This window comes from Dipodomys merriami, unplaced genomic scaffold (genome assembly GCF_024711535.1).
Source record: "Dipodomys merriami isolate MVZ:Mamm:240054 unplaced genomic scaffold, mDipMer1.0.p SCAF_38, whole genome shotgun sequence".
NCBI classification, from domain to species: Eukaryota; Metazoa; Chordata; class Mammalia; order Rodentia; family Heteromyidae; genus Dipodomys; species Dipodomys merriami.
This window is the reverse complement of record NW_027205381.1, coordinates 2,711,749-2,738,712: the sequence shown is the minus strand read 5'-3', so window position 1 is coordinate 2,738,712 and position 26,964 is coordinate 2,711,749. Positions and strand designations below refer to the sequence as shown.

Sequence of the window (26,964 nt, the reverse complement as noted above, 5' to 3'; positions counted from 1 at the left end):
AATTGGGTGGGGGGAGGGGGGTAAAATTGGGTGGGGGGAGGGGGGAGGCGGGGAAGGGAAGTGAAGGGTAAACAAAGGAGGAGGCTGCAATGCTTGGTAAGAAATGTATCCATTATCCTGCCCATGTAATTGTAGCCCCTTTGTACAGTATGTTCTCAAATAAAATAAAATACAATTAAAAAAAAAAAAAAAAAAAGACCCTGGAGTAATCTTGATGGCCTTTTTGGTGTGTTTTAGTAAATATAAAATAATGGCAGATATGGCAGTAATTATTGATTAGCAGAGAATCTTTGCCTATAGATTAAGTTTTCTTCACTCTTCCTTTGGAAGACTCTGGAAGACTTTGTAAAACTATCATGGATAGATTATTTTTGTCATAGTAAAAAAAGTATCTCCACTTGACAAGAATGGCATGAGTTGAATTCAGTGTCTCAATCTTCCAACTAGATAGTATCACTGAGGTTACTCTTGGTCAGTTTTCTAAGCTTTTCAAAGAGAATAATAATCATAAGAGGATAATGCTATATATGTGAATGCACATAGTAGATAGGAAGTATTGCACTGATGAACACGTAAGAGGATTTTAGTTAATAATAATTGAAGTTTTATTGTTCCAGTACTGTTTAAATGTAAAGTACTAATGCCAATGAAGGGAATCCATGTAAAGGAATTTTATTGTTAGAAAGACTGACCAGAGTTCCCAACTGAGGTTGTATATAGAGGAACAGACATCTAGCTCTCTAGAAATATGCATGGCCTAATGAAAGATCATGGTGTCAACCAGAAACTTACACAGTCTTTCTAATAATAGCACAGTTTTAGTCAGCATACATTCTCCTCATAGTTTAAATCTTGAGGTTTCATGAAATTTGTGGGACACAACTGAAATGGTAAAGATTTCTTGTAACTAACTTGGAGTAAATTACCATGAAATGCCACATGATGCTGTTAATTTGAATCTACCAATGTTAATTAACTGTTGCTCTGTAAATTATTGTGTTATATTTCATCACGGAATGGCAACACTGCAACATGGTCATCTTTAACCATACTAAACTCATCCAGAGGGATAATGTGTCCTTGCCTTGAGCTGAACAAATAAACATACTGCACCTATTCCAGATAATTTGAGAAAGTTACAGGAGAAACTGGAGACCTCAGATTCATTGGGAACCCTTGTGTGCAGCTGAGTGAGTTCACCTCCAGAGACCCCTTATGACCTTCCTTTGAGCTGAGATCATGATGCTGTCCACTTCCTGTGATAGAGAAAGAGAAATCGCTGCTGGTATGTCTATAAGCAAGCTGCAAGTCAGAAATGTTGTACTGCTGCTTGCCAGTTATTTTATCTTAGCTCTTAGTTTAGTAGTCAAGCATGACTTTTCCTTTCCCTCTTTGTCCTTTCTTAGTATTTAGTTGACAAGAAGTTCAGAAGGAGTTAATGGGTAACTTGTCTGCAAAGAAAAGCAAGTACAAGAGTTGGCTGTAGTCACCCACACTAAAAACCAGCCCTATGTCTACCTTACTGTGCTCAACACCTAGTAATCCACGTCTAAAATATGTGTTTAGATTCAGCATAGAAAGCATAAGGAAGAAGAAAGATAATTGTTTGTAAGGTATTTTTCTATAAACACTTTAGAAATTTTAAATCATAGGGACATTTTATGTAGACATGAAAAAAACCAAAATCATGTCTTCATATATGAATACAACAAATAGTTACTATTAAGTCATATTATTATTAGCAAATTTTGGAAGTCCTCAAGATTTTCTAGGCATAAAATTGACTAAAAAATAGAATCACCTGAGAAGATTTTTACAGATATTATTTCCTGACCATGCTCATGATAGGAAGATAAAAACAATCACTAGTATCTTTCTGAACTTTGATCAGTCTTATCAGGGAACAAGTAAATTAAGTCGGTACTTTTAGATTCTAGAACATACATTTGTGATTTCAAGGTTTCTTAGATACATATTGCCCAAAACATGTCATCTTTATTCCATAGGATAAATAATTTGTCTTTCTATAGCACTTCAAATAACATCCTTATCAAAATATCTGTCCAAATACCATCCTTATTGAAAATATCCTCAAACATTTCTTTCTTCTCCATCTTAATCTTGGGTTTTGTATAAAATGAATTATGATTTTCATTCATAAATTGTCTTAGCTCTATATTTCTTGTTCATCTTTTGAAAATGGGTGAATATTAAATAGGAAAATGAGCTCAATCGTATTTGTAGGTTATCTGAAGAGTTAGATTCCATGAATTCATAGTCTCTTTCTTCATGTTGACTTCAGTATCACCTGGTCCATAGCTAACAATATGCCTTGCCTTTTGGACACCCATCTTTTTCAGCTTTCCTAGGGTTATTTCTCTTTTCCATTATGCTGTCTCTGCCTGTATCTTCACTGTCCCCCTCTCCAGGTCTTTTCACTCACATGCATCCTCAGCTCTACATCTCAATCTAGTCACTTCACTTTATCCCTTCTCCAGAGCCAAAAATTTTAAAGGCAATTATCTAGCCAGGTGCCAGGGTTCATGCCTGTAACCCTAGCTAATCATGAGTACTGAGAGGATGGCTGTTTGAAGCCAACTCAGGCAGATACATCTCTAAGACTTTTATTTTCTATTAACCAGCAAAAACCAGAAGTGGAAGTGTGGCTAACATGGTAGAGCACTAACTGTGAGCCACAAAAAAAAAAAGGCAAGCAAGAATGGTGGGTGATGGTGGCTCACATCAATGATCACAGCTATTTAGAAGGCTAATACCTGAGGATTGCAACTTGAAGCCAGCCCTGGCAGAATAGTCCATGAGACTTTTATTTACGATTAACCACCAAAAAGCCAAAACTGGAGTTGTGGCTCAAGCGATAGAGCATTAGCCTTGAATAAAACAAGTTAGAAGCAGTGCCAGGCCTTGAGTTCAAGCCCCAGGACCAAAAGAAGGGAAGCTAGTCTGAGGTTTGATTTTGCATTATTTGCAAAATGAGAGGTGAGCATGTAAACTCAGGTTTGAACACTAACGCATTCTCTTAAGCACCCACCATGCTCTGCTGTGATCAGCAACTGAAAACAGCTCCCTCATGGGTAGAAACTGCTGTACCCCAAAGCAAATATCTATGCACAGTACTGGCAGACTCAGAGTCCTTGAGCTGTCCTCTGTGCGTCTTGGGCTGGCCATCCCCATTCTTTCCACACAGCCTTTCTCCACACTAGATACAATTCAATTGATTAGGTTTCAGTTTACTAATATGCAATCATGTTCCAGGCCTGCAGTCTCTGAGATTACACCTGGGTCACCTTGACAGGAGTTCTCAGAGTCCACAAACTCTTCACTTACACATTCCAAAGCAATCTCTTGGTTTATTTCTCCTAGACCAATCCATCCACTGCAATGTGATAATTACCTGTAACCTTTCTTGTATCTTTTGTATCTTTTTTTTTTGAGGGGGTGAGAATCTGGATTGGGGCTTGTAATCAAGGATTTGTACTGCCAAAGCAAGTGCTCCACCATTTGAATGTACCTTCCCCACATTTACTTCGGTTCTGAAATATTTCTCTTACAATTTCCCAGGCTTGGGACCCTGATGTTCCTATCTTTGTCTCCCAAGCAGCTGGGACAAAAGGTGTGCACTACAAAGTCTGATTTAATTGTAAAGTTTCCTAGAGAAGCACTGTTTGAGGAAGAGAGGCCCTCAGTGTTATTCCCTGACAGCCATCAGACTATGATAGCTCAAGTGATCTGATTGTGCTGGAAAAATATTATATGTTATATGCTATTCTTTTTGTTGCATATGTATATACATTTTTCTCAGACTTTAGTTTAATGACAAAAATAATTTTGCTAGGTATAATGTAAAAGTAGAGAAAATCATTATAAAAATCATTATAAAAAAGATGACATAGATTTTTAAGAACTAATTACATGCCACATCTTTCATGCATCCAGATTATTGCTAACACAACCAGTTCTTCCCAGAGACAGGTATCCTCCCTGTCTTTCTTTTTAATAAAATAGAATCTGAAGCTCTGAGAAGCTAAATGACTTAGGTTCTATAGTTAATAACTGACAAATCTGGTATTTAGTGGTCCCTTTACATAATAAACGTTTACTTAGAGGTCTATTAGTTTTTATATTCAGAAATGTCCATGCTACCAGCAACAACAACAGCAACTTGAAAATGTGTTTTGCATCAACTATGTGTTTGTTCTAGGTATGTTACATCATATAATATTATAAATAAATAAAATATTATAATATTTTATAATATACCTACAAGAAAAATGTGCAAAGACAGAGAATCATTTCTTCTTGTGCATGGTGACACTTTAGAAAGATAAAGAGGCTTTGGGGTGTCAGCCAAGTGTATTGATATTTAAATAGATAACGCCTGGGAACTTTGAATATATTATATTTTATTTTGTAATAAAATCTCCTAAAATTTAAAAATTAATCAAGAAACAAATACTAAAAATGTGATAAAAAAAAACCAAGAGGTTTTAATGTACTATGTGATTTTTTTGTTTCCTTTGTGTGTTCTTCCCCCTATGGTATATCTTCTGTTGTCACTGCACTTGATTTTCATATCTTGAATCTTGTATATACATTTGTCTAATTTGGGGAGGGGAAGGAGAATAACAAAACACTGAAAGACGGACACAGGATGATCCATTCCAACAATGATATCCACAAGAAACTATATTGGAAATTAAATTTACAACTTCGTGGGGGGGGGGACTGAGAGGGGTGAGGAAGGGAAGGAATAGTGGGAGAACAACAAAGGAGGGGTTAACAATGCTCAACAAGAAATGTACTCATTACCTTACTTATGTAGCTATAATCCCTTGGTACAGCATCTTTACAATAAAATAAAATTTTTTAAAATGTGATAACTGAGAACTGAAAACTTCCATCAAACTTGTAGAGGAGATTTTTTTAAAGCAAATCTAAGATGAGGAAATTTATCTAACTGATTTGGATCTTAGTGAGAGCGCCTATTAGTGAGCAATGTCACAGATAAATATGGGATAAGTAGGTGAATTCAAATAGAGGCCAGAGTGTCATTGGGTTTTTAAGTACAATTATAATGCTTTCATATACAGAAGCAATTAAAAGTGTCAGATAAAATAGTTTATACAAACGAAAGTTTTAATATTGATGTAGGATTAAGATTCTGGTTCTAATAAAATTGTGAAACTGTTCAAATGTAAGACTTCACAATTTTATATATTTGTACAGCTTGACAAATAACAGATGAGATAGAAATTTTAGTCTACATCTTTGTCTCTTGACAGCTTAAGGAGAAGGACTTCATAGCTAGCTTCCATTTTCCATATCATATAGATCAAAAGTATTCATACTGATTATTTTATCCCCAAAGATGGTGAGATTGTACATTATTCAATAACATTTTTCAAAGTCTCCTCAATACAATCCTTGGAAAAATATCAAACATTTTATTCTTTCCAGAATTTCCAATAAAATATGATATGACATTTTGACTTCAATTTTTAATCTTTGCTTATAAAATTTCCCTATTTTTGTAGTTTTTCTTCTCTGGAATGTGCAATGCCTTTTTATTCCCTTTGCTCATATAGCCTACAAAATATCCTGTCTTTAAAAACTGTAAAGCCTACTCAGGAGAATATTAGTGTAAGCAAGCCAGTGACAAGTTAACCTCAGAGTGTGTATGCTCAGTAGGACAGTTCAATCAATAAAACAGAAGGCAAAGAGAACTGAGAATGTAGTTCAATGGTAGAAACTCTAGTGTCATCCTCAGTAAAACAACACAACAATGCAGCAGACTAATTAGAAGGTAGAGGAAAGACATAGCTAGAACAGATAAGAACAGAGCTAACCTCCCTCCCCCCAGCAAGTTATTCATTCATTTGATTACTCATTGAGTAGTCAATGCATGTTGAAACTATTGTGTGATCATCCTACTTCTTCCCTGTACTAAGTATTGGCCCTGATTATATTGCTAGATACGTGTGGGAATTTAGAGATGGGTGTGTATAAAAGCCAAATAGCCCTATAAAAATTCCTTTCTCACTGGAGAAAAAAATTATAAAAACTAAGAAAATTGTTTTTTAAAAGTCTTGTAAAAAGACTCACAAATAATAAACTTGAAGGAGTAGAAAGTATACAATATTATGTTTAAATAAAACCTAGAATCTTGAAATACCCTGGAGTGGTGTTTTCTGTCTTTTCAGGATTCAGGATCTGATCCCCAGTCTAGAAGGTGACCTGATAAGAAATACCTTAATTACATCTAGCCTGATAATCCTAGAGGTTCTGAGAAAATGGAAGGACTGAGAGATCAAAGAATGGCCTAGACAAAACTCTAACTAAATAATAAATACAAAGAGAGCAAGAGTCTTTAGGTATAACCAGTCAAGTCGTAGGAATGTAGGCCTACCCATATGATGGGAAAAGCCCTGGGATTCAATTAGACCTGGATTTACACAAAGAAGGCAAATGTAAAATGATTAATATTGGAGTAAGATGATCACTTTTATATGACATTTTTATCAAAGTTATCACTACTAAACACTTATTAAAAAGTAATTAATTTTATTTTTATTTTGGCAGAGTTTGTGATTGAACTCAGGGCTAGTGCTCTATTGTTTTGAGGTAGGGTTTTGCTTTCTTCCTATAACTTGCTGGGATTTAATCATCCTACATGTGTTTATCTGTGTTCCTGGGAATGACAGACAAGCACTACTCTATCTGTCTAATCCTCTCCACAGCTGGAATGACAGGTGCATGCCAGCATGCCCAGTCATTTGTTGAAATGGAGTCTCATGAATTTTCATGCCCCCAATCCTTGGCTCCCAATGCACTGCAGAAGTGGGCTACTGTGCCGTTATGATTCATTCCTTAATTGACAAATAAAAATGTATATATTCATAGTGTCCAAAATAATGTTTTAATATATGTGACAGAGTAACTATAACTAACAGAAGTTAGTTAACATATTTACTAAATACCAGGAAAACAACCTGTCACATATCAACAGACAAATGGACAAAGGAAATATAGGATATGTAAATGATGAGATATAATTCAGCTTTAAAGAACAAGGAAATTCTTTCATTTGTGAGTTGGATGACACAAAAGTTTAAAATCAAGGCTCAGAAAGACAAATAACTACTTTTGATAGCTTGTGGCAAAAAATTAAACCCAAACAAAAATTATTTATATTTAACTAGGCAAATATTACTTTTTATGATTATGAGGAGGAGTAAAGCTAACAAAAAATCAACATCTGTTCATCCAAAAATGGCGATGACCTGACCTAATAAGAGACACAGATAAAAATAAGTCTCCTAAAGTTTTACTCATCATTCACTCATTCATGTCTTCCGCAACATTCCCTAAATAGTCTCTATGTAGGAAAGAAAGTTTCAAGGGCTACCAAATGCCTTGAAGCTCCAGGAATCAAAATTCTGAAAACTACACTCTAAAAATACCCTCTTCGTTAAGAAAAGGAAATAATGGATTTCCTTTCTGGGATGAACAGAGGACTAGAATTTAAACCTAACTCCATTTTATCTTCTTATTTCTACCATTACTTTCCACAAAAGTCCACTAAGAGCAAAAGGCAAAGAGTTTGACCAAAAACAAACAATGAAATTAAAGAAGAAGAGAAGGGAAGAGAAGGAGAAATCCAAGTAAAGATTCCACATCTTATTGTATAGTAAAGAATATTTTGTGTTAAGAAAAAGAGTTTTACCTGATATTTGAAGGAGAAACTACTGATTCAGGCTGTGAGCCTTTATCAGTGGGCACATCTCACAAAGCCACTTTCTTTGGTCCAACATGATTCCTAGCCATCTTTCTCAACCAGCACAGTCCCCCACACCAACACACATATTAGCTCAACATTTTCTTGTGCTAGATTCAGGGCACAAATCGGTGCCCCAGAGATCTCTTCCTTCCTCTCAACATTCTATCAGCTAAAGTAGGTGCTCCCGAAAACTCACAACTGAGAGGAATCCTAAGTCTTGGGTGACTAATGGGAAACGAAATTCTTTGTAGTCACTAGTTATGAGATTGCTATTTATTATAGTTTTTTTTCTATTTTGTTTTCTTCTTGGTTTTATTATTATTTTTTTTCCTATTTAGGTTTTAGGCTGAGAGAAAAACCCTTGGGATATCAGTTCCAAATGATAGCCATCTATATCCACAGATTAAATTTACTGTGGTTAAAGATTATTCCTTCTTTTTCTTCTCTTTTTCTTAGCCTGTTAGTTATACAAGAGAGGTTTCATGTGACATTCATTCTTAACACATGTAAGCATTGTAACCTAGGCAACATAGGTCCTTAACCTAGGCATCATAGGCCATCTATCACTCTTCCTTATCTAACATCCTTTTTTTAAGTCAATTATTAGCAATTGAGTCAATTATTAGGCCCAAAGAAACATAGGTCCCATGGTTTCCCTTATTTGCAATAATTAGTATATGACTGAGACAAGGAGAAACTGTCAAATAAGTTGATGTTAGGGGAAGGAGCCCCAAGATAAGAACTCAAATGTTTGTTTCTTTCATGCGATTGTTTCTAACATATTTATAAGATGATTTCTTTGTTGCTTTGTATGTCCCTCCCCCACAGTATAACCTGTTTTCACTGTATTTGGTGTTGGTATCATTTAGGGAGGGGGAGGGAAATAAAAACAAATTGTTTAAATAGGGATACAGGTGGACCCATTGCAACAATGAGATGTACAAGTCGTTATGTCGAAAAACAAATTTTACAACTTTGGCGGAGGGGCGGGGGGGGCGCCGAGGGAGCCCGCGGGCAGAGGGGAGGAAAGGGGGGATATGGGAAGGGATGGTAAAGGGAAACAAAGGAAATGTACTCATTACCTTGCTCATGTAATTGTAACCCCTCTGTACGATATTTTCACAATTAAAAAAATATTGAAATACAAAAAAATCAATTATTAGTTTCATTGCTCTATATTCACTCTCATTCACTTTGTTAGGCCTTCCCTGATAGTATCCTCCCCCAGTACCTGTTTTAATTTCCTGTCATTCATTCTATGTGTATGTGTTAATTATACCACGAAGTTTCAGCATGGTATTTAGAAAGACATGCATATATTATATTTTGGTAAAAAAAAAAAACAAAACAAAAAGCCTCTATTTTTTTTTCTTTCCCCATTCCCCTAATCCTCTATTGAGATTCCTTATACCATCTCCAGAATTGGGACATGTTTCAAAATTATTTACTTTCTTTCCTTTTTCCTCTCCAATTCTTTAATATATACATACATACATAAACATAAATATGTATATTCATACACATATTTCTATACATATATGTATATACATATAGATGTGTATACATATACAAATGAGTAAACACGAACAATATTTAGCTTGATGAAATCAGCATATATCTTTTTTGTTTGTTTCTAATATTTTTGGTGTATTTTTTATTGTAAAAACACTGTACAGAGGGGTTACAGTTACATGAGCAAAGTCATCAGTACATTTCCTATGGAGCACTGCTGCTTCCTCCTTTGTTTTTCCCCTACCATCCCTTCCCTCCCATCTCCACAACTACCCCCCCACACCCCTTGCCTAAGTTGTAAAGTTTGTTTTCAACATAATGTCTTGTACGTCTCATTATTACAATGGGTTAACCTGTATACCTATTTAAGCATTCTGGTTTTTCCCTTACCCTCCCCAAATCAGAGAAGTGTATATACAAATTACAGGACCCCGACATTAAATACAGGGAAAACAGGGGTTATTCCATAGGGGAGGAACATACAAAGAAACAAAAATATCACATGATACATTATAAATACATTAGAAACAATAGCAGAAAGAAAAAAAATATTTGTTTCCCTGTCTTGGGGTTCATTTCGCTTAACATCATCTTATATGGTCCTATGTTCATAGCTTTTTACCTTTTCTGCTTGTCCTACACATGTACTAGTTATTGCAAATAAGGGAAACCATGGGATCTATGTTTCTTTGGGCCTGGCTTACTTCATTTAATCAGCATATATCTTGTTGAGAAAAAATTTTAAAAATGTTTTAAGAAAATGTGTTGGTGCTGAACAAGGATAGAAACATCTTTTAACATTAACTTGTTGCTAATCTTCAAATAGTACAGTACAATAGTTGTTTTTGTAACACTTGATTTGCATTAGGCAGTACAAGTAATTTAGTGATGATTTAAGGTAAATGGTGGGGGTGGGCATCCAGGCATCGGTGGCTCACACATGTAATCCTAGCTTCTTAGGTGGTTGAGATCTGAGGATCATGGTTTGAAGCCCCCCAGAGACAGGAAAGCCCCTGAGACATTTATCTCCAATTAGTCACCAAAAAAAACAAGCAAGAAATGGAGCTATCACTAGTGTACTAGCCTCGAGCAAAAAGGACAAAAGCTCAAGAACAGCAATCAGGCCCTGAGTTCAAGACCCAGGATAGGCATACATGCCATAAATAAATAAATAGCAGATGTGTGTAGGCTCTTTGAAAATACTCATTTTATTCAAGGGATTTGAACATTTGTGAATTTTGTATGGGTGGTAGTTCCCAGAACCAAACTTCAAAGAAGTGACTACATGATCCAAGGTTTCTTTCAGAATTTCTTTCACTCTAAGACAGAAATGTATATCTCCATAAAGGAAATACATACCTAGAAGTGATCATCAAGTGCCTTATTTATCCTCTAGCTGCACTTCATCTTTGGAGCTCTCTTTCCTACTCAACCTTATGAACCACACTCAATTTTTCTTATTTTCTTGAGTCTTATTGAAAGTAATTTTTCAGAAATAGGTTTCTTAAAACAAAACAAAGCTATGTACATATGTCCATGTAAGACGATGCTAAGTGAAATAAACCCCAAAGTATAGACACAAGAGATCTGTCTTCATTGTTATTGTTTTAAATGTCCTATGTGATTTCTTTTTTTTTTTTGTTTCCTTTCTATGTTCTTTTCCCTATAACATATCCCCTATTGTCACTGTATGTGATTTTGGAAGCCTGCATCTTGTATATACATTTGTTTAATCTGGGGAAGAAGGGGAATAACAAAATGCTGAAACAAGATACAGGGTGACCCATTGTAGCAATGGTACCCACAGGACAGTACACTGGATATGGGGGGAGAATGTGGGAGGAGGTGGCAGAGAAGGGATTGTGGGACAACTAGGGAAGGGGTAACAATGATCGACAAGTAATGTACTCATTGCCTTACTCATGTAACTGTAACCCCTCTGTACAGCACCTTTACAATAAGATAAAATTTTAAAAATCACCTCCTAACAACAAAAAATAACACAAAGAATAATAAATCGCCAGAGCCTTAGAAGTTGCTCAAGACTACCTGAGCAGCTAATTCCACAGAAGGATGTTTGCTGTGGTGATTTGAGAGACCATGGGAAAAGTCACAACATTAGCATCTCCTTTGATGTAATCAATAAGGGAATCGTTTGATTCAGCTGAAATAACAACTCTGCTCTCTTTGTTAAGTGGCATTTATCAAGCCACTAATCATCACTGAGCCTTAATTTCCTTTACTGGATAAAGGAGATAATAAAACCGACCTCAAGGTATATGGTGTTATCAATATCACATCAGCACATACAACACTAAGAACTATGTAGTATCTACTAACATTTTCTAAGTGACAGTATAACTCAGGAGTTCTAATCTATTAAACAGCTATCCACTGGGGGCTGCATTATCCATAGTCTTTTTTCTGGTTAAAAACAGTAAGTCGGGTAACTTTTTCAGGGAAAACTTCTTTGAAGTTTATCATGTTCACATAGAAAATTTAGGATGAGAATTAGTGGTGTGTTGCCAGGTGCTAATGGCTCCCACCTGTAATCCTTGCTACTCAGGAGGCTGAGATCTAAAGATTGTTGTTCAAGGGATTCCAGACAGGAAAGTCCATGAGACTCTTGCCTCTAATCAGCCACCAAAAAGCCAGAAGTGGAACTGTGAATCAAGTTGTAGAGTCCTTAACTTGAGCACAAAAGCTCATAGGCAGTGCCCAGGCCCTTATTTCAAGCCCATTTTAGCACTCACACATGTGTCCCATAGCATACGAATCTAAAACAAAACTTTGAAATATGTGAAAAGCCAGCTTGATCAAAATTTGGCCAACAATGAAGTTAGAAGAATGTTGAGTCTGATGATTAACTTCATCATCATGAAAGCTTTTATACTTTTTCTTTGACCAGTAAATATTACAGTTGAATAGATAATGAATGCACTTCCACAAGGTTTCCTCAGGTCTTGTGCTTAAATATATATTGCCTGTCGATGATGTGCATGGAGACAAAACTAGCTCATTGACGTTTCCCATGCCAGGGATTTGTGATCTGGATTTAACCAACTTTCCCTTTACTTTCATCTCTTGTACATTTCCTACTTGAAAACTATGTAGTAACTACACCAGTGCATTTATTTGTGCTTTAACAAAGTAGTGAGGTGGGGTTTTTTTTTGCTTTAATTTCTTGTTAATGCACTTTACCACATTGACCTATTCATTACAAACTATGTAGTATTATCTTTTTCATATCCTTTGGGTTCCTCAAGAACTGGATTAGAGTGACCTTCAAGTTTTCTGTCAAAAGAATGGCTAGCTGGCATATACTGGCACTCAGTAAATACGTCATATACAAAAAACACATTCACTTTTGTAAATTTACTTTTGTTTTCAAAATCATTTAACTCAGAATTAAATCTGAATCTCAGTCTCTCCTCCTTGAATTTCTTGATCTCTGCTCAATTAGACTTTGCCCGGAGGTGTTCAGTATGGATGTTCTGGGTAAAGCAGACCAACTGACAAAGAAGAGTACAATACTTTTCTCTTGACTCTTGGTAGGTTAGTTGTTGAACAAGGTCTGTATCTAATAATAAGTTCTGATATCCTAATATAGAATATTTGCCCCAGAAAGTGAATGGGGATTTTTGTCTGGCCATATAGAAAACAGAAAGGCCTATAAAATGTGTAATAACCTCAATGGTATTATAGATGTGATGGTACAAGAGGTGGAGAAAAGGACAGTTTGATGAGTCCTTCTAAGTGCACCCTAGGAAATAAAGTTCAACCAGTATTTGACGGGATTCAGAGGTGAGTGTGCTAATGAGTACATCCAAGGAAGGAGAGGCAACCCGCTAAATGGACAATATGAGCAACTGAGTATTCTTGAGAAAAATGTATAGAAGCACAAGAGCACAATTAAGTAAAATGGTGTCATCATTCCTACCCTTCACTATTCAATGAGGTAAGTCCTGAATAGTTGTTCCCTAAGAAGAAAATACCATAAAAAATGAAGAATACTTTCTTTTAAAAAATACACATTTTGTGTCTTATCTACATCATCTTCTGCAATTATACATCATGAAGTCAGTGTGTTTCCCTTTGAACCTGGAAATCTGTAAACAATTCTTAATACTGTATACTCTGAAGTTGAATTTATGAATCAAAGAAGTTAATCTAAGCTATTAGAATACAAATTTTCATATGAATTCTAAAAAAAATCATGTATCTCTCTCAAGCTTGAGCATAATATTTTTTGATGATTTCTCCTCTCAAAGAGTAGATGAATTTACCTGTTAAACTCATTGCCATCAAAAAGTCTACTGCATCAGGAATAGGTCTCAATGGACAATTTCTTAAACAGATATGTGGGCTCTACCCAGGACACAACTTGTAATGGATCTACAGGCTTCCAAGAGACCACATTGAAACTCATTACAGAATAAAGTGGGGTTCTAAAGAAGTCGAGATCTATTCTCCCAGTTTACCTATATGATAAGATGGTACTGAGGTAAGTTGCCTTGGTGCATAAGCAACCCTGTGGCATTGTAAAGTTTTGATCCAAATATTATGGAACCTGGTAGAACCAGAGGCTTGGGCCTCCTTTGGCTGTATAGAGATTTTGCCACGATTTTACATTTTATTTCCAACATGCTTTTCTGGTAACAATTTGAGTAATAACCAAAAACACTGTACTAAAAACATTAATTGGACTGAGAACAGTTTGACATAGATATTCTTAATTATAATTGAGCAAAATTGATGATGTAACTAAAATTGTATGAGTCAAAACCTGTCTTAAATTAAGTCAAATCAAAGTGTGTATGGAAATATTTGGTACATATTTTCAAAATAAATACAATGAAAAATAAACAATTTAACTGGAAGAATATATATATGTGCATATATATATATATGTACATATAATGAACATGGCAAAACTAGGCTTCACATAATGGACCACTTAAACCTGGGTTTTCTTGATAAAGGAGAATTTTAAGAGACTTTCTGCAGATAATTTTAAACTCTAATTATAGATTTGTCACTTGATAGGAAAGTGGTTCTCTGGGGAATTTTTAAACTCCTCTGTAATTGACATTTCTCAATCACAAGATAAAAAGAAAGTCATATTAAATGTAAAGATGATTATGAAAATTAATTAGATGGTCAATAAATTTCCTTGGCTATATTTATTGGAGGTGAAGGAGACTAAAACATCAATTGAAGAAAGGAGAAATAATCTCTACAATTACATCCATCTCCTTATCTTCCTTACTCCAGTCTCTGAAACCTCTATTCTGTTATAGAAAAATTGACAAATATCACAGAGATAAATATTGTATTCCTTTTTTTTTCTTGAAATAGAGGGTTCAGAATGCAAGGAAGTGGTGGTATAATCATGTGCTTTTATGGCAAAAATTCAATCACAGCCCTAAAATATGAGACCCAGGCTTTTTTCACTCAAGCCCTAATTCAAATTGAATTTCTCATCCACAGACTTCTCCCTTTGGGGAAATTTCATGCATCAATTAATGTGCTTCCTCCAGAACTGTTGAATGATCACAGTTCTCATTACCATTCATCCTTGTCTGCATCACAATTGCAAAAATGTCCAAAGTCCAGGCAGTTCTCCTCCAGGCCACATTCACACTGCTGAACCCCAGGAAGAGAACCTCCCCAGTAAGGGTGTCTTTCATTGGCCCTTCCAATCCACCAGGTAAATGGTGTTCCATCTGAAAGACAAGAGGTTTTACAAGTCAAGGTGTAAGCCTGAAAGAGCACAAAGGCATTACAGAAAGGGAGATTAACTTGTCTACAAATAATATACATTGTCAGGTGCCAGTGGCTAATAGCAATAAATTTATTCCAGAGGCTGAGATCTGAGGATCACAGTTGAAATCAAGCCCAGGAAGGAAAGTCTGTTAGACTCTTATCTCCAATTAACCACACACAAAAAGAGCCAAAAGTGGAGCTGTGACTCAAGTGGTAGAGAGCTAGTCTTGACCAGAAAAGACTGGGGAGAGCACCCAGGCCCTGAGTTCAAGCCTCTGGACCAGCAATAAATAAATTATGTATATATTAGATAGCATAAATATTATATTATATATAACTACATATAATTTTTATTTTCACCATATATTTACATTTATAGTCTCTTCATTTCTTCATTTTTCTACCCTTCTTCCTTTATCCTCTCACTTTCTCTCTTTTCTTCCTTTTTTTCTGTCTTTATTCCCACCCTCTTTCTTGTCCTCCTTTTTTTTTTTTTTTTGGTTTGACTATGGAGCTTGAACTCTAGGCCTGGGTGCTGTCCCTAAGCTCTTTAGCTCAAGGCTGTATCACTTGAGCCACAGCACCACTTCCAGGTTTCTGCTGGTTAATTGGAGATAAGAGTCTAACAGACTTTCCTGCCTGGGCTGGCTTTGAACCATGATCCTCAGATCTCAGCCTCCTGAGTAGTTAGGATTACAGGTGTGAGCCACCAGCACCTGGTTTCTCGATTCTTTCTTCCCTTTACCTCTCACCTTTCTTTTCTCTCTTTGTCCCCATATCCATCCCTATTTCTCATTTTGTTTCTTTCTTCATTTTTCTCTTTGCTTTCCCAACGGCATGGATACAGATATATAGAGTACAAAACAGTCTCTGTCTATCTAAATATTTATGCATATATATTCATCATATAAATAACGTTTGCCAAAATAATTTATGTGATGTATACTGGCAAGGCTATCAATTCAAATTCTTATCAGATCAGACAGTTACCACAATTGAGTAAATTGGGGCACTTTTGAACAAACAAAAATATGGATAAATAACAATTTCCTTTTAAAAAACTATCAAAAATAGAAACAATCACTCTCTATATTCAAGATTAGCTTTTGTTTTCAATTTGTGGTACATAAAGAAAAGGATAGAGATGAAGGTGTTGGCTCAGGTTAGCCTACCTCTCATTGTTTTCTGACATGATCTGACCAACTCTAAGATAAACTCATGTTCTGAACTTTTTAAATGAAATTTCAGATGCACTGGAATGGGAGAAAAAATAAAACTTTGTGATAACCAGGAACATGTAAGCCAAAAGCTTTCTTCTGAAAGCCATGTTTAACCCATCTAGAGCTGGTAAGTTATCTATTATTTATTTTATATGGTCAAAAAATTGATTTTAGTTTTGTAATTTTTATATTTCTTAAAAATTAATTTAATAAGATCTGTTTTATCTTTCTTAATGATTGAAATATAAGAGCCAATTAGGATGATTATTCAGAAAATAATACAATATCCAAAATAACAGGTATAGAGATCAGCAGTTGCTCAGGCATTGGATTTCACTAATAACTGCTGTATTCCTCTCATTTGGCTTATACAAGGTGCTTAAAATATGCTTATTTTTAAATTTTGCAATATCTGTATCCAGTAGAAAAGTATACTTTGAGATTCATCTCAACCTAGTAGGAATAGCAATTACTAAAGCTCAAAAACAACTAATAACAACAAGGATATTAGTTAGGATGCAACCTTTATTTACCAATGATAGAAATCTAAGTAAGTGCAACCACTTTGGAAATCAGTATGGGGGTTCCTAAAAAATAAAATAAAATACCATGTGATTCAGTTATAAAACTGCTGGGTATACATGCACATGAGTAAAGTCAGTTTACTGTAGATAGAGACACCAGCATACTACTGTTTATCACTGCACCATCTAAGTAACCAAGCTATTAAATCAGCCTAGGTGCACATGAATGGATGATCTAATAAATAAAATGTGGTATATGCAGAACAGTATATTATTCATCCATAAATAGTTAAGTTAGCTCATTAGTGGGAAAGTGGACTGATCATTCATTATGCTAAGCAAAATAAACTAGAGTCATCACTGGAAAACAAGTTTAAACATGTTTTCTTCTGTGTGGAGTTTGTAGATTAATTCCTGAAAATAAAATTGGTTTATTACAAATGATCATTTTTATTTTAGGGTTTTTTTTAATTCTCTTTTAACTCTTTCCCTTTTGGTCCTTTTTTTCCTTTACTTAATTGATATTCTGTTCATCCCCAGATATACGCATGTCTTCAATTATTAGATCTTATCCTTCATTATGTGCATACTTAATTCAGATATTGATTACTTAATTCACAAACACTCATCCTTAACTCCTTTCATTATAGTATTATTTCTTTAAAACATAATTTTTAAGTGTTTCATATTTAAATTTTTTATTTTTCCTTATTCTTTATCTTCCTTCTACTTTCCTTCTATCCTTTTCCTCTCTCTAAATTTGGGGGTTTGTTATATTCCCTCTCTCCCTTTTCCTCCCCACATTCCTCTAATCTTATTTTCTCCTCACAATTCTCTATAAACCTGTTAATTTTGGTCTTCTGACTACTTCTTTGATTTTCTTAGTCCACTGACCCCTAGTTGTTTGTTGTTGAACTAGATTGTATCTGTTGAACTAGATTGTATCTGTACTCATTTTGACAGCATCAAACAATCTGTGAAACTACAGGACTCTGGTTGATGCTTGCCTTAAAATAGTGTTATAGCACAGAACTGGTTTGGCTTTCATACCCAAATAGGCAGAACATGTCAGAGAAACACAAGAAAAATGTCAAGTCCAGGTATCTCAACTCCCGGTCATGATAATCAGGCAACAGAGCAGTTAATGAATAATCCAGAGGAGAGTCCTCAAAATGCTCTACAAACAATACTGGCAAACATGCTGAATGAAAAGACTAAAAGCCTGCAAAGGAATCTGTGTGAACATGATAGGGAAATCCATGAGCATGATGAGGCTAACCAAAGATTAATACAGGAATTTCGTGAGTTTAAGGAGCTAATCAAAGATTAATTGAGGAATTTCATGAGCAGGATAAGAAGAAACAAAGATTAATAGAAGCATTCATGGAATACACAAGCAGAAAATTGGAGAAAACCATGGAGGCCACAAAGGGAATGCTGAATGAAGCCCAACAGAAGGAAACGGAGTCCAATGAAACTATTACCAATCAACTAAAGGATTTGAGAATGAACACTGAAAACCAAATTAAGGAAGTAAAGAACTCCGTACAAGATCTAAAACAAAGCTCCAACAAAGATTTTGAAGCCATCAAATCTGATCAATTAGAAGAAAAAGAAATAAAAAATAAAGTACAAACTCTTGACCATAGTTTAGAGCCTGCAGAAGATTGAATCTCTGGGATTGAAGACAGCATAGACATTATTAGGAAAGAACAGTCAAGTATTCAAGACAAGTCCAAGAATTATGATAGCTCTAATTTAAGGAGGAAGGCCTAGAGACAGAAGTAAAAGGTCTAGGAAATTTATTTAACAGGATCCTAGTGGAAAACTTCACAAATATGCCAAAAGATAAGCCCATTTAGATACAAGAATCCTTTAGAACCCCAAATAGACCAGAGCAGAACAGGACATCCCTATTTCATGTTAGAATCTGCACAGGATCAATTGAGACCAAGGAAAGGATCCTTAAAGCTGTCAGGGAGAAAAGATCAATCACCTCTGAAGGAAAACCAATCAGAATAAATTCAGATTTCTCAGCAGAGACAAAGCAAGAAGAGCCTGGGATGATGTATGCCATACCCTAAAACAACTATCAACCAAGAATACTGTACCCAGCTAAACTCTCACTCATAACAGAAGGTCAAATAAAAACCTTCCACAGCAAAGAAAATTTGAAACAATTTATCTTCACCAAACCAGCTCTACCAAAAATATCTAAAAATATCCTACACATAGACACATAGAAAACCAACAAGAGCTTGATAAAGGCCAAGATACAGAGAATCTAAGAATCATAGGAAGAACCCAGTTGTCACAGCCCCCACAAAGGAAATACCAAACACCTCTCAGTCCTAAATCTCAATATTAATGGACTTAACTCTCCAAATAAGTGACATAGATTGTTTAGTTGGATCAAAAAGCAAGATCCTTCTATCTTCTAGCTTCAAGAGACAAACATAAAAACAAACATTCTGAAAGTGAAAGTCTAGAATAAAATCTACCAAGCAAACGGCCCCTATGAACAGGCAGGAGTTGCAATACTAATATCAGATAAAATAGACTTGAAATTAAAATGAATGAGAAGAGGAAAGAAGGCCAACACATTCTAATTAAGGGATCTCTGCTTCAGGAGGATATTACAATTCTAAATATCTATTCACCAAATAACGAAGCACCTGAATGTATCCAAGAAACACTACCTTCACTCAAACCTCACATGGATCCAAAGACATTAATTTTGGGGGAACTTTAACACACCACTATCCCCAGCAAAAACTCAACAGAGAAACATCACATCTAAACAAATGCATAGATCAACTAGACTTAACAGACATCTACTGAGTATTTTACCCAGCAGCATCAGAATTCACATTCTTCTCAGCAACATGTGGATCCTTCTCCAAAATAGATCACATTTTAGGTCACAAACCAAATTTGTTGGAATTTAGAAATATTGAAATTATGTCCAGCATTCTCTCAGACCACAAGGGAATAAAATTAGAATCCAACACCAAAAGCCACTTGAGAAAAAAGAAAATCCTGTAACACATGGAAGCTGAACAACACACTGTTAAACCATCAGTGGGTCATGGAAGAGATTAGAAAGGAAATTCAAATGTTCATGATATTTTTAAAAATGAACATACAAATTAACAGCTACTTTGGAACACAGCAAAGGCAGTACTCAGAGGCAAGTTTATAGCTCTGAATTCCTATATCAACAAATTGGAGAGAACTGAAACCAAGAATTTAATGAGGCACCTGAAGCTCTTTGAAAAAGAACATAGGGCAAAACCCCAATCCAGTAGACAGAAATAAATAATTAAAATTAAATGAATTAGAGTAAAAAAAAAAAGAATAAACAAAACAAAAAGTTGGTTCTTTGAAAAATTAACAAAATTGACAGATCTTTAGCAAAAATTATCAGAAAAAGAAGAGAATACACCCAAAAAACAAAATCAGAGATAGCATAAAAACATTACCACAGATACACCCAAGATTCAAAACATTATAAGGGAATAATTCTCAAACCTTTATGCTGATAAATTTGAGACTCTGGAAGAAATGGAAGAATTTCTAGCCAGGTGCCAGTGTCTCATGCCTGTAATCCTAGCTATTCTGGAGGCTGAGATCTGAGGATCATGGTTCAAAGCCAGCCCAGACAAGAAAGTCTGTGAGACTCTTATCTCCAATAAACCACTAGAAAACCAGAAGTGGCACTGTGGATCCAGAGGTAGAGCACTTGACTTGAGCTGAAGAGTGCAGGGACACTGCCCAAGCCCAGATTTCAAGCCCCATGACTGAATATAAATAAATAAATAAATAAATAAATAAATGGAATAATTTCTGGCAAATATTGATATGCCCAAAGTAATCAAAGATGATATAAACCAACTTAACAGGCCCATAGCAAGCATTGAAATAAAAATAGCAATGAGAGACCTCCCATCAAAGAAAAGCCCAGGACCAAGTGGATTTACAGCTGAATTCTGCAAGGCCTTCAAAATACACTTCCAACTTGAAAGTGAAAGTCCACTACCAAACTCGCTCTATGAAACCATCATAATCCTCATCTAAAACCAATCAGGGACTCATCTAAAAAACAGAACTATAGACTCTTTGATGAACACAGATGCAAAACTTCTCAACAAAATTTTGACCAATCAAGTTCCCCAATTCATCAAAAATATCACACAACATGATCACATAGGATTTATTTCAGGGGTGTAAAGATGGTTCAATATATGCAAATCAATCAATATAATTCATCACATCAACAAGAGAAAGGATAAGAACCCCATGGTTATCTAAAAAATAGATGCAGAAAAAGCATTCAACAAGATCCAACACCCTTTTATGATGAAAGCTCTGGATAAAAAAGGAATCCATGGAACATTCCTCAATATAACACAGGCTGTGTATGACAAACCTACAGCCAGCATTATACTTTTAACGGTGAAAAGCTAAAGCCATTTCCTTTAAACTCAGAAATGAGACAAGAATATCCACTCTTTCCACTTCTCTTCTATTTAATATTAGAATGACTAGCTAGAGTAGTAAGACAAGATGCAAACATAAAGGGGATACAAATAGAATGAAGTAAAACTCTCCCTCTTTGCAGATGACATGATCTTGTATTTAAAGTACCCCATGGGCACAATTCCAAGTTACTCCCTCTTGACCCCAAAATTTGGCAAAGTAGCAGGGTATAAAATTAACCCTCAAAAATTAATGCCTTCTCTGTATGCCAGAGATTTCAGCACAGCTGAAATCAGGAAAGCAATTCCTTTTGTAATAGTACCACAAAAAAAAATAAAATACATAGGATTTAACTAAAGAAGTGAATGACCTCTATGATGAAAATGTTAAAAACTGGAAAAGGAAATCAAAGCAGAACTAAGGAAGTGGAAAAACCTGCCATGCTCCTGGATTGAGAGGATTAACATTGTGAAAAGGGCAATACTGCCAAAGGCTATCTGCAAATTCAATGTGATGCCTATCAATATCCCTACCTCATTCTTCAATGAAATAGAAGAAGCAATCCAAAAATTCATATGGATCAATAAAAGACACCAAATAGCAGAAACAATCCTTAGCAGAAAGAACAGTGCTGGAGGAATATTAATACCAAATTTCAAACTCTACTATAAAGCCATAGTAATCAAAACTGCTTGGTACTGGCACAAGAACAGACCTGAAGACTAATGGAATAGAACTGAAGACCCAGAAATGAATCCACAGACTTATAGCCACCTAATCTTCGATCAAGGAGCTCAAAAGATAGAATGGAAGGGGGGGGGAAGATAGAATGGAAGAAAGACATCCTCTTCAGTAAATGCTGCTGGCAAAATTGCTTGAACCCTTTTAGAAAATAGCCAGGTGCTGGTGGCTCATTCCTGTAATCCTAGCTACTCAGGAGGATGAGATCTGAGGATCCCAGTTCAAAGCTTGGCCAAGAAAGAAAGTCCTTGGGACTATTACCTCCAATAAACCACTAGAAAATTGGAAGTGCCACTGTGGCTCAATCAGTAGAGTGCAGGGACAGTGCCCAAGCCCAGAGTTCAAGCCCCACAAGCAAAAATGAAATAAAACTATAGAAAACTAAAGCTATATTATTTTTTTTCTTTTTGCTTATGTGGTGCTGAGGAATCGAACCCAGGGCCTCATGCATGCAAGTCAAGTGCTCTACCACTGAGCCACCTTCGCAGCCCCCTAAAACTATATTCTTATATATCATACTACACCAGAATCAACTCCAATGGATCAAAGACCTTCAAGTAAAAGCAGACACCCTAAATATATTACAGGAAGTAACAGGAGCAACTCTAGGGCTCCTTGGTACAGGCCAAAATTTTCTTAATAAAAACCCAGAACCACAACAAATCAAAGAAAGGTTGGACAAATGGGATTGAATGAAATTGAAGAGCTTCTGCATGGCAAAGGACATAGGTAGCAAGTCAATAGAAAACCCACAGATTGGGAAAAGGTCTTCATTAGCCATACAGTGGACAAGGGTCTCATATCTAAAATATAGTTAGAACACAAAAATTAATTTCCCCAACAATAAATCCTCAAAAAAAAAGTGACTGATTAAGTGCGCTAAAAACTTAAAGGGAGGAGTCTTCTCTGAAGAAATAAGAATGGCCAATAGACACAAGAAGAAATGCTCAACTTCTCTGGCCATAAAAGAAATGCAAATCAAAACATTGATATTCCACCTCAATCCTATTAGAATGGCTATAATCAAGAAATCTAATAACAACAGATGCTGGAGGGGATGTGGCCAGAAGGGAATCCTACCGCATTTGTTGGGAGTGCAAACTTGTTCAACCACTTTGGAAAGATGTATGGAGGTTCCTGGAAAGAGTAAGCATCCAATTCCCCTATGACCCAGCAATCACACTTTTAGGCATTTACCCAAATGATCACAAACAAGGCCCTCCTAAACCTATCAGCACAACTATGTTTATTGCAGCATTATTCACCACAGCTAAGATATGAAACTAACCCAGATGCCCCTCAGTAGATGAATAGATAAAAAATGTTATATATATGTATATATATTCGTATATATATTTATACACACACACATATATATATATGTATATATATATATATAGTGAAATTCTGTGCCTCCATCAGAAAGAATGACACTAGACCATTTGTTAGTAAGTGGAAAGACTTGGGGAAATAATCATATTAAGGAAGTAAGCTTGGCCCCAAAAATATAGGTCTCATGGTTTTCCTTATTTGCAATAAATAGTATGTCTAGGAAAAAAGGTCAAAGCAGAAAAGGTCAAAATCTATGTACATTTGACCATATAAGATGATGCCAAGTGAAATGAACCCCAAGATAGGAACACAAGTGGTTTTATCGTTGTTGCAGTTTTTATTATACTTACAATGTGATTTTTTTGTTTCTTTTGTATGTTCTTCCCCCATGGTATAACAGCTATTTTCACTGTACATGATTCCGATGCCCTGAATCTTGATATACATTTTTCTAATTTGGGGAGGGGAAGGGAAGTAACAAAATGCTGAAATAATGATAGAGGCTGACCCATTGTAACAATGAGATGTACAAGACACTATTATATTGGAAATAAATTTTACAGCTTCAGGCAGCGGGGAAGGAGGGAGAAGTTAGGGTGGTGAGGAGGGAAGGGATGTTAGGTGAAAAACAAAGGAGGGGCTAGCAATGCTCCACAGGGACTAACAATACCTTACTCATATAACTGAAACCCCTTTGTATTATATCTGTACAGTAAAAATACATATTAAAATAAAAAGCGAGGTGTTATCTACCCTGCTTTGATCAATATTCACTGAAATTATGTAGTGAATTATGGTACTGTATTCATAAACTGATACAATCAATTAACAAAAATATCATTTAAAAATGAAAGAAATAAGGATTAGAGTTTGGTTTCCATTTCTCATTTTATTTTTATTTATTTTTTGTGGTGCAGATTCTTTTTTATTAGTAAGTTTTTTATTGTGAAAATACTGTACAGAGGGGTTACAATTACATGAGCAAGATAATGAGTACATTTCTTATCAAGCATTGTTGCCTCCTCCTTTGTTTCCCCTTCCCATCCCTTCCCATTGCGCCAAAGTTGTAAAGTTCGTTTTTCAACATAACGTCTTGTACATCTCATTGTTGCAATGGGTCCACCTGTATCCCTATTTACACAATTTGTTTTTTTCCTCCCCTCCACAAAGTACATCAACACCAGATACAGTGAAAACAGGGGTTATACCATGGGGGAGGGACATAAAAAGCAACAAAGAAATCATCTTATAAATAAGTTAGAAATAATAGCAAGAAAGAAAAACCATTTGAGTCCTTACCTTGGAGTTCATTTCACCTAATATCAATTTATCTGACCGTTTTTTGCTTGTCTCAGACATATTTGCCATTTCTCATTTTAAAAAAGACTATAGATTTATTTGAGGAATATATTAGGGAAGAATTCCACTGAACTATGGTTTACTGTACATGAACATCCTTATTTAAAAATAATCCCCACAAATTACACACACACAATTTCTCTTAATTACCCTCTGCTAGTTCACAATGGAAGTAACTCAGACAAGCAAAGTGAGGCCACTTGTAGGGCTCAGTGATCTGGAGACCATGTCAAAGACCATAAGCATGGATATTTTAGGAGAGCTGCTTCACAAAGTCGATAATCCCAAACTCTGCTCACAAACCCTGTGTTCTTCCTGAAATGGAGTGCATCCTTTCAATGACCAATACCTTTTTGAACATAAGTATAACAAATCTTTTCCCGTAGTTTTCAATAGCTGTAAATGACTACTAAGTGCTCAAATATACCACTTTCTTCTTATATCCACACTCAGATCAACATCACTCGGTATTTTAGAGGTATGGAGGGATTACTTGGAACATGCAATATATTTAGTACTAGGTTTAAGTAATGATGCCAGTGTGTGACTTCAAGTGATAGAAAGGAAAAGAAAAACATTTTGTATCCATATACAGTCACCAATGTTGGCCTTGGCTCCCAGAATGAGGGAAAAACAAAACAAAACAAAACAAAAAACCTGTGAACCTCTCTCTACTGAGCACTGCCCATTTCTCCCTTTTCAGAATCTAGACCCTTGACTATACAATTAATTCATCACTGATTCTTTGGATTTTTATAATCTACTCCAGAATTAGAAGCATGTTAATAGCATCATTATTAATATATAAGACTTCTAAACAAATTCTAGTGGATATGATGTTTTTAAAGTTTTACCAATACCTATTTGGTTTCTTAGCTCTGTAGAAATTCTATCAGTTGCCCAAAACTCTATTGTGTTCTGAATTTTTTTACCTCTGAAGATTGGCATTTCTCTCCTAACATTTCACAATTAATTTAAAGCTTGTAAAGTTATTTTAACTGATTCACTATCAGTGAAAAAGGACAAATATATATATATACAAATATATATATATATATATATATATAGTTACATCACACACATTTATGAAAGGAGGATTATCACTACTATTGCTGTGTGTACTTGCTCATTATTCCATATTTATTTCTTCATCCTTCTAATGTACTAGAGAAAATATGAAAATGAGCAAACTGAGGATCTTGCAGGATTTGATATCATAACCCTAATAACTAGATCAGGCAAACAATTTACACTTTACCTGAAACTTTTGTCAATTGAATAAACTGATATTTCATTTAGCAGAAAATTATTTCACAAATGAAAGAATAAAGCATATGCATAAGAATTTTTTTCACTTAAATACTCAATTATTCGACAGGCTATTTTCACAGGCTTTTCTAATGTTTCAGGCATTATTCTATACTCAAGATAAATCACAAAACAAAGAAATGAGCAACATAACTGTGTCTTCAGAGACTGCATTGCAATAAAGGTGATTATGTAAGAATAATAAATGTAGGAAAATATAGCAAGGTAAATTGTACAATGAAGGAAGGAATTTTGCAACATTTAATCAAACTGATTAGGAAAGACTAACAACATCAAGATCTATTTTGGGAAACCTTGAAGGCAATGATCGAGTCAGTGATTGGACAGCTGGAGAGCAGCATTGCCGACCAAAGAAATGAGCCATGTGAAAGATTTAGAAGAAATTGCTGCATTTTCTAGGATCTATGGCCAAGTTTTTAATTACAATCTTCAAAAGGTAGAGCAAGCTTTATTAAGATGGAAAAAAAAAACAGGAGTGGGAAAAGACAGGTAAAACAGAACTTGCATTCACCAACTTCTTAATTAGGAGGAAAAAAATTCTCTGAAGGCTTGAAAACAAAAGACATTTATTAGGATACTTGATTTTTACAGACTAGAAAAGATGGAAAAAAATGGGTTTCTGATTCAACAACGCTGTCATAGAATTTGTTCAGTGAAAGGACCCTACCTGGTTGTCTGCCCATGAACACCAAATGCCAAGAGACAGACTTGGCTGAATCTGCTGTGCTGCTGGGCCTTAGGCGACTTCCCTTTGAAGATACAAGCCATGTGGCTCCACAGATGTGTCTGTGGGAAGTCCCTACACAGTACAACAAGGTGCTACCAGTTTCAGTTCCATGTAGGTATGAGGGATAGGAAAGTGTTCTCTACATTCATCTGGAAGATTTCAAACTTGAATTTGACTTCA

The 26,964-nt window shown here is 35.4% G+C and overlaps 1 protein-coding gene across 1 annotated transcript in view; it reads right to left on the bottom strand.

Moving 5' to 3' along the window:
• Positions 1-26,964, bottom strand: part of Cntnap5 (contactin associated protein family member 5) — a 948,142-nt gene that overhangs the window by 157,149 nt on the left and 764,029 nt on the right. The window contains exon 14 of the mRNA XM_069989436.1: positions 14,877-15,033. Coding sequence (XP_069845537.1) covers positions 14,877-15,033 — 157 coding nt within the window. The remainder of the gene's footprint in view (positions 1-14,876; positions 15,034-26,964) is intronic.